The sequence below is a fragment of the Thunnus maccoyii genome, chromosome 3 (genome assembly GCF_910596095.1).
Source record: "Thunnus maccoyii chromosome 3, fThuMac1.1, whole genome shotgun sequence".
NCBI lineage: Eukaryota > Metazoa > Chordata > Actinopteri > Scombriformes > Scombridae > Thunnus > Thunnus maccoyii.
In genome coordinates, this window is record NC_056535.1 from 10,257,305 (window position 1) to 10,266,220 (window position 8,916).

At 44.2% G+C, this 8,916-nt stretch overlaps 1 protein-coding gene across 5 annotated transcripts in view; it reads left to right on the forward strand.

Moving 5' to 3' along the window:
- The window catches only part of magi1b (membrane associated guanylate kinase, WW and PDZ domain containing 1b), a 141,072-nt gene extending 133,596 nt beyond the window's left edge, over positions 1–7,476 (forward strand). For all 5 annotated transcript variants that reach the window (XM_042405871.1, XM_042405872.1, XM_042405873.1 and 2 more), the window contains 2 exons: positions 2,229–2,367; positions 5,413–7,476. In XM_042405871.1, the coding sequence (XP_042261805.1) occupies positions 2,229–2,367; positions 5,413–6,638 (1,365 nt within the window). In that variant the 3' untranslated portion in view covers positions 6,639–7,476. The remainder of the gene's footprint in view (positions 1–2,228; positions 2,368–5,412) is intronic.
- Positions 7,477–8,916: the final 1,440 nt, after the last annotated feature.

An 8,916-nucleotide genomic window follows, 5' to 3' on the forward strand; every position in this document is an offset into this window, starting at 1 on the left:
CTGTTGCCTGCTGCTGTTGGAAGAGCTTTCTAGTGATATCATCAGGGTCATCTTGGCTTGGTGCTGGAGATTACAAATTTATGACGGAAAGCCTGCTTTACAAACTGGGGCGGCGGATTTTGAAAGTGTAATGAAAGATGTTTCATCATGGGAATTGCTGGTCCACTACTTTTAGAGCTTGACCCATGCGAGAGAGTGAAAGTAAAGATATCTTGGCCTCAGCGGCTATGATCTCTCTCTTTGAATGTGTTTCTTGTAAGTCTCCCAACTTTGTGGAGGGGCGAAACTAAAGCGCCCCTTTGATATCACACTGCATCAAAAAATATTTATTTTTAGTAACTATGTGTCCCTTGAAAATGAGATCTAAATCTCATTTGGAAATACCTGATTAGACGAAAATTAAGTTTGAATACAAAACTTTAAAAAAAAAATGGGGATGCTATTATTAACCTGCATCCTTTGGAACCACCCTGGTCCATCTGAACTGTTCTGGCTAATTATGTTTATTATGTTACATTAATAATAGATAATTCTCGCAACTGTTTTCGTTCATTCTACTCTGTTTTGGTCTTCTTGGATTTTGTCTCATTACTAAGTTCTATATCCTGCCATGTTTTTTTTTGGTTTTTTTTTTCAAAGGAAATGTCTTAATGAGGGCAGTGCTTGCAGATCAGCACTGTAACCACTAATTAATACTAAGAAGGTGATGATGAAGAATAATGGGGCTCTATCATCATATTATCAGCTCTGTTGGAGACATTTGGAGATGGGCAGTAATTGGGACAACACAAGTCTTCTTCTTTCTGTCTTTTAACCATAAAGAATAGGAAAAACACTGTAATAGCATAACAGCAAAAAGGACTGATGCACAATTCTGTACTTACAGCTCAACAACAAACAAGTCTGTAATTACAGTACATGCCTGTTAATTTTGCCTAGTGTTGTGTACTCATGCTGATATGATAATTCCATGTTTTCAGGTGCAGTCTCAGCTTTATCCCTTCAACTGCACTGATTAACAAGGGGGATGATGATGATACCGCCTCATAGACGTTACAGCCATCAGAATAATATCATCTATCAATATAATTGCTTGTGCATAATGTACCTCCCAATTACTGCAAGCTATGCTTCACTGAATATAAACATGGTTGCCTCCAGGCTTGGCCAAGTTCACCGTACACAGCGCAATATCAAAGCGCACGAGCACACAAACACGGTCATGTCTACCCACTGACAGAATATGTACGTTTTAATTAATTAATAGTTCTCTATGAGCTTGTAGTGATGTTCATACATGTTACAGAAGATGTCAATAAACTGGAAAATTTAACCTTTTTTTTATTAATTGCATAAACTAGCAGCACTTCCCCTGGGCTGCTTGATTGAATATACAGTGCAGGGTTAATAGATTCTCCCTTATGTGTTTGTATATGAAACATACGGTATGCAGAGAGCCTGTGAACAGATACAGTATGCTTGTAGGCTATAAGTGACTTTTTGATACATGTTAATCCGCTACAGTGCAGGGGGTGTGTGAGAGTGTGGGTGCACACGTATTAGCACATTTGTACGCGCACACACGAATACGTACGTTTGTGTTTGTGCCCCTTATTAGCAGAGATATTAATAGTAGCAGCTCTGTGAGGCAGAGAGAGGTGTCAGTGAGAGATCCATATTCTGCCAGAGAGGAATTCCCTCGGCACAGACAGCACTGACAGATAACTTGAGGCGTGGAGGCAAAAGAATCGGGAAGCAAAAAGTGTTTTCTTCTTGCTCCTGTTTTTCACCCTCTCCCTTTCTCATTTTCCTCTCTCAGCGTCACAGTTGCTGCTTTCTGCCGCAATTGGGCCTCTCTGGAAACTGTTGGTTTAAAAACAAACCCAAAAAAAAAAAGATGTTGCTGTTGTTGTGCAGTTTACCCTTTGGAGGGTTTGATATCTAACTTCTCCTCAATTTGTCCTCCTTTTCCGCTTTTCCTTCCCTTCTTCTGCCACCGTGTCCCTTTGAACCTTTGTGCCTCTTCCTCTTGTGTACTTCCTTCCACACTGTCATGTATTTTCATCACTCTGTCTCGCTCTGCTGTCTCCTCTTTTTCTGGCTTTTGCCGTCTCCCTTTTTCTCACTCTCCGCTTTACCTCTTCTCCCCTCCATCTTCACCTGTCACTCTACATCATCTGTCTCTCCTCTCCGCCTCCCACCTCTCACTTCCTTCTTCCTCTCTCCAGGTCGGCGATGAAATCTTGGAGATCAATGGCGAAAGCACCAAGGGCATGAAGCACGCACGAGCCATCGAGCTCATCAAGAGCGGAGGCCGACGCGCCCATCTGGTGCTCAAGAGGGGTGACGGCTCGGTGCCTGAATATGGTGGGTCAATCTACGAAAACATTCCCTTCTCCCCCATCTTCACGCCCTGAGCCAGGGGACGCCCAGTGGACGGTGGTGGGTCGAGGGGAAAGAACTAAATTACCCTCCCAGGACCCTTCACCCATCCCTGGGACAAAACCCCCCAGGGAGGGAGAGGGTTGGTGGGTCTTGGGTCTCTTTCTGGTGGAGGTCACTCTTGGGCTTTGGGATTTTGGGGGGAGCAGACTTGTGGGGGATGTTGCCCCTTCCTGCTGTCACCCGCTCTCAGTTTCCATGTCATCCCGCTGTCACTTTTCACCTTCTGGCCACTGAGCAAAAGCACTCTGCTTGGACTTTACAGAAAGGTGGTGGGTCTGTTTTCAGTGCTACATGGAAATAGAAAACTGTTTACAAGGTTTGAATGACCAGAGTAGTGAAAAAAAAAAAATCAATGTTTCTTGTGGGTAAGAAGTGATATTGATGGTTCCAAATCCTCATCAAACACTAATTTAGCGTTAAGAGGAAGAGAAAACTTGATCCATTGCTTCCCTTAATAAAACGGGACTTGCTTTTTGAAAAGCATCTCGCAGCTTTGGTTAGGACGTGACACAAACATATTTATGATATTTATTGAAGGTGAATGTAAGCTACTGAACTTTAAGGGTTTTAAGTGAGAACCATATTGAGAAGAAAAGGCAGTCTAATGCTTTTTTTTTTTTTGCCATTTCAAAGAGAAAATCTCACTATACTGTGCTTGACATTACTCACTAATCCATGGATTTATTTGCACCCATTGTTAATGTCATTGAAAAGCTGTGACCATAGGAACTCCACCCATCCCCATTCAAAAAAGAAAAAGAGTCGCTCCAGTTATAGAGACGTTTTGTACAGTGATGAAAAGAATAGAGGCATTTTTACAAGTATTTTTGTTCCGTGTACAGAGCCATGAACTGAAGCCACATATTAATGGATAAAAGTCTATTGCTGCATGAACTTGTCAAAAGTGTAAATTGGATCCCCCCCCCCTTCTATTGTCTATTTTCCATAATATTTATGGAACATTTCTTTTTTTTAATCGTATTGACCAGTTTTGATTGATAGTCACGAGTCATCTTAAATGTATTCTTTTTGTTGCTTTTTTTGTTTTTTGGTTGTTTTTTTTTTTGTTTTGTTTTTGAGTGGAGATGCATTTGCCTGTCTTGAAAAGTTCATCAATGTAATTTTATTTGCGCTAAGAATGTGCCGTCTTTAACCTGCACCAATATGACATCATGTGAACTTGTATATTTTGGATCATTGTTTGTACTTTTTAGTTGGCACAACCTTTGACAGTCTTGCCAGTATTTCTTTTGATTTCTGTCAGCAATGTAAAACTGCTTCATATGCTGGTGTTGTGGGTGTGCGAGTCTCACATGTCTTATTTTTTGGGGTTTCTGCTGCTTCTGTGTCCACGTGTGTGTGTGTGTGTGTGTGTACGTGTGTGTGTGTGTGTGTGTGTACGTGTGTGTGTGTGTGTGTGTGTACGTGTGTGTGTGTGTGTGTGCGCGCGCGCTTGTTTCCAGGACTTTTCTCTGTAACTGATGGTTTCCACTGAAGGGTTTGGGCAATTTCCTGGACTGTCTCTTTACTCTGAATGACTCAATGATCAAATAAACACTTTTTTTTTCATTGAAAAATCAACACAGACAATAATTCTCCTTTTTCTTCCTTCAAGTTGGTGCCGAGTGATCTAAACCCTGTACTCTTCTCTTTTTTTTTTTCTGTTTTTGTTTATCTTCCCTTCCTCTCGTATTGCGCTGGGCTCTTGTCTTCCTTCAGGGATGGTGGCTCCCCATCTCACTGCATGTATGAGAAATGACAAGATGGGGGAGGCCTCTGTCCTCCAAAATCAGACCACGGTTTGTAACTTTCATCCCCTGTCGTGTCGTCTGGCTCTCCCTCCCGCTTCCTGTCTCTTTCTCTCTCTCTCTCTCTCTCTCTCTCACTATCTCTCTGATCATCCTGATCTCAGTGTGGTGTGGCCTCAACTCACCTGTGCCCGTGCTCTACTCCATGCATACAAATCCATTCACCTAAAATGCATCGCCAGTACCGCCGCTGCCGTAGTCGCTGTTGTCATGCTGAGCAACGTCTCCACCAATAGCATTTCACCTCTGGGCACCAAGTCCACAGGTGAAATGCAGAGTTTGTTTATGTTAATCAGTCTAGTTATCCTCGGTACTTTAGATGTCATAAAACCTCGTCTTTGTTAGTTCTCTGCTGTAGATGTAGCTTCAGTTTTCATTGATTCTGTCCTTAAACCTGAAGATGTATTTATAAGTTGAACTGGGTCAAACAATTGTCAGGTTTAATCATAGAAATCCAATAATAAGTAAAACATAGTGGTGGCTTCTTATGTAGACTAACAAGATGAAATACACTGCTTAAGTCATATTACATAGTTGAAAGGGATGTAAAAGTAAAATTGTGTAGAACATTTTGTTCTTCTTGTCTTGGTTAAGTGCCACGTCAGTCTCACAGGCTATTACTGCAATACAGCAAGCCATCATTTAGTTTTTGGATCTCATCTTGAGCATTTTATCTGCTTTAAACATTTACAAAGTGTCTAAGGCATCATGACAGCGCATGAAAGAGCATGGCTAATCAGTACGATCAAGCAGCATCATCAACATGTAGCACGTTGGCACTGACTGTAACCAGCCTCCAGTCCAGCCGCCCAGCCAGCCAAGTCCCATTCTGCTTCAGTGAGGTGAACCCAGGTAGACCTGGGAACAGGTTTGTTGTGGGTAACAAGTCTCTTTAAGCAATGGCTGCTTCACAAGTGTGTCACTGCCTTTTATTCCCATGTGTAAGCTACACTAATGTTTTACCATTGGCTGTTGCCGTGCCATCCAATAAATAGCCATCTTTGCTAGCATTAACATCCGAATGGCTTCCATTGGAAATGTTCTCAGCTTCATGTCTGAGTGATTCAGCATGGTTAGTGTGAAACCAGATAGGAGCTTTTAGAGTCTAGATGCATGTTTGATCCCCCTGCCCTCGTCTGTATGTCACACTGTGTTGCAGACGGCAGCCCCAACGACAGCAGCGCAGCCAACCCAGCCTCAGGGTTACAAAACGCTGCGGAAGTGAGCACCCTGCCCTCAACCAACGCGCCACTGGAGTCAAGCTACCCACCAGAACACAACCGACCATCCCAGAGCAAGAAGGAGCCGGGCCGACACTCAACAGGCACCGGCAAACACCACCATTCCAACCACCGCCACCGCTCCCCCAACAAGAAAACCAGCACGGGAAAACACAAGGGGAGAAAGTCCAAGGGGAAGGACAAGAAGAAGGATGACGGCCACCGCCACCATTCCAGTGGGCACCACCGTAGCCGCCACCGTTCGCCTGACAAGGCGCACAACCGGTCACGCAGTGCAGAAAACACCCTGGATAGCCGTCACCGGGGACACCGCCACGGCCGCTCCCCTGATAGACGCCGCGGTCACCAGTCCCCCTCTCGCCACCGCTCGCCCTATCGCTCTCCTCACCGCTCTCCTTACCACTCATCTCACCGCCACAGGTCCCCCCATCGCTCTCGCCACCACTCCCCCACCAGACGCCACGCCCACTCCTCAGACCCCTACCGCAGGTACACCTCCCCAGAGAGACAGAGGGGCCGCAGCAACGACAAGCCTAACGGGGTCGAGGCCGTATTGAAGGAGCCAATCAAGACTCCTGAACCCAGCTTCGCTCTTGAGGACAGCGTCCTCCGTGAACCCCCGGCCCTGGACCGCCTGAACAGGGAGGCTACGCTTCCGCCGCTGCGCAGGGAGGAGCGCCTGTTCGGGGATGACAGCCTGTTGATGAGAGCCTCCTCCATGGAGAGAGCCTACAGGGGGGACAGCCTGCTGAGGGACGTGGCATCCCGCGGCCAGAGAGACGCCTACAGAGACACCACCCTGCCCAGAGTGCGCACCCCTGATTCAGATTCAGCCTACAAGAGGTACAGCTCACTGCTGAGGGGGCGCTCACCCGTGAGGACGGAGAGGGACGGGCGCTACGCCAGCCGAGACAGTTCCCCAGAGCCGCAGTACAGAACCCGCAGCCTCGGACGAGACATCTCCCCGATCAGAAGCTTCAGAAGGGATGACTCGGAGGACGAAGAGGATGATGACAATTTTGTAGCGGCTAAGGTGAGAGAGTACTACAGCACGCTCAAGACCAATACCAGTCGCTCATCCAAGCCCACGCTCCCCGAGCCCAAGAAGACCTACAAGGAGAACCCCAAAGACCTGAGCATCTGATTGGACGGCTGTCAGCCAATCACAGAAACCACCCACACAACACCTCAAGTACTCACTCCATTACCACCTGGTTCTACAGAAATGCACCCAGTTGTGTACACACAGATACACACAACAGTCAACACACACACACACACACACACACACTTACACACATCCTGGAAAACAGTCTGTTATGATTATGTAACAATGTTGAGTTACTAACAAAACAGTGATTCCAAAATGACTTTTGAAAGCTGTTTGGGTTTTTTTTTCTTTCTTTTTTTTTAATTGTATGTTTTTTTCCCCTATTTTCTTGTTTTTTGGTTTAACATTCTACATTTACAGTAACTCAAACTTTTCCAGAAAATGTAAAACCATAAAAAACAATGATGTGCCTAACAGTTCCATTAACGAGCAACATTTGTTTTTGATTTGATATGTGGCGGGCATTTTGTGCCGCACTGTCAGATGATGAAATGTATGTACTTTTCCACAAGGATCCCATGGAAGTATCGCGCACCTGGATCACTGTAACCGGTGCTCACAATGATGCTGTGCATGTCTTTACCGGTTTCAATGTCTCTCTCTCTCTCTTTTTTTTCTCTCTCTATCTCTTTCTCCCGCCTTCATTCTCTCTCTCTCTCTCTCTCTCACTCTCTCTCTCTCTCTCTCTGTCTCTCTCTCTCTGTTTCTCTCTCTCTCTCCCCAGTGCCACTGTTTTTTAGACATTTGACCAGACTATAGCACAAGCCTGCATTTGTTTGTATATTTTTGACAGTTTGCAGTATGTGTACATTCAGAGGTGATCATTTTAAATGAATGAAGGGAAAATTAAAAGTTAAACTATGATGATGATGATGATGTTAAAATAAAATAATATATTCAACAAATGAATAAGTGTGTGGTTGTTTTGGTTTGGTGTCTTTGGTTGTGACAATACGAATCATTTTCGTTTTGGGACTGAATGTAAGTCATTGAAGTTCCTAACAAGTTTGGCAATAAAATTATATTTTAACAGTGTCAAAACAAGACAGATATTAGGTGACAGGTTCTGTAGAATGTCTGTAGAGTACTGAGCTCTCATCATTTGGGCAAACAAGACAAAAGAGCAAGGAAACTGACATTGTTATCTCAGGCCTCCCAAAAGTGTGTGTGTGTGTGTGGAAATAAAGTCTTTGAAGAAAAGTACCGCAAAGAGCTCCCATCCTTTTCACAACATCAAAGCCCAAATAGGACAGTCGCAACAAAAAAAAAGTGTCCTCTCCTCTCCTATCACTGCTTACTTTGATTTGTACTGTTTCTGTGCCCTCTTTCTCCCGTTGTCCTCTTCACTCTGTCCCTTCCCTGCTTTCCTCTTCCTTCTGTATCCACACTCCTTACTGAAAGATTTTTCGTTTGATAGAGAACAGACAGCAGGGAGGCTGTGTCCCTATTTCAGGACAATGACAGCAGCAGTAGGAGGAGGATGACACCAGGGAGGGCTGTGTTGTCTTTTTTTTTTTCTCTTTCTCTCTCTCTCTCTCTCTCACTCACCTGGAAGTGTGGCGATGAGAGGACAAGACTAGAGAACAGAATGGTCACTCCTGGTGACCTGTAAATGCCAGCAGGGATTTACTTCTGGAGAAAAAAGGAAATATTTTGTCTGGCAGCGCTTGATGATATACAGTAAGATGGAGAACAGCATGAGGTTTTGGCAACTGCTGAATTGAGTCTGCAATATAAGAGAAAACTGCATTCAAACTTTTTTTTTTAATCTTATCTTTTGACTGTTGACATACAATTTTGAGATACTGACATCTGACTACTTATATGTGAGTCTACTAATTATATGAAAATGTCTCTTTGGGTTATATCTACCTCTCTCACACCCTCACATAGACAATAAATGCAGCTATGTCCACCTAAGCATGCAGAGAAGTGTGAAGCATACAAACTTTCATCCAGTTGCTGCAGCACATGCCAATGTACTTAATACCATATGTTCAAAGTTGTGCATTCAAGATTACCCTGTGGACACAATCTGTGCAGCTCATAAGAGGAAATGGAAAGCAGAGATGAAGCATCGCGATCAAACACTAACATATCAGAGCTTTTTTTGGCCCAGTTTCTCTGAGATTCAACAGGGCCTCAATGCATTCCACTGCTTTTGATGCAACGATCTGAAAGTGTTTTTGCATGGCTACATTTATAGATCCGGGTTCCTGCACCAGTGCATTGCAACTTATTGAGAGGAAAATCTTAAGTTGCTAAGAAGGGGGGTTTATTATAAGTCATATTTTGCAACCCATTCAGCATA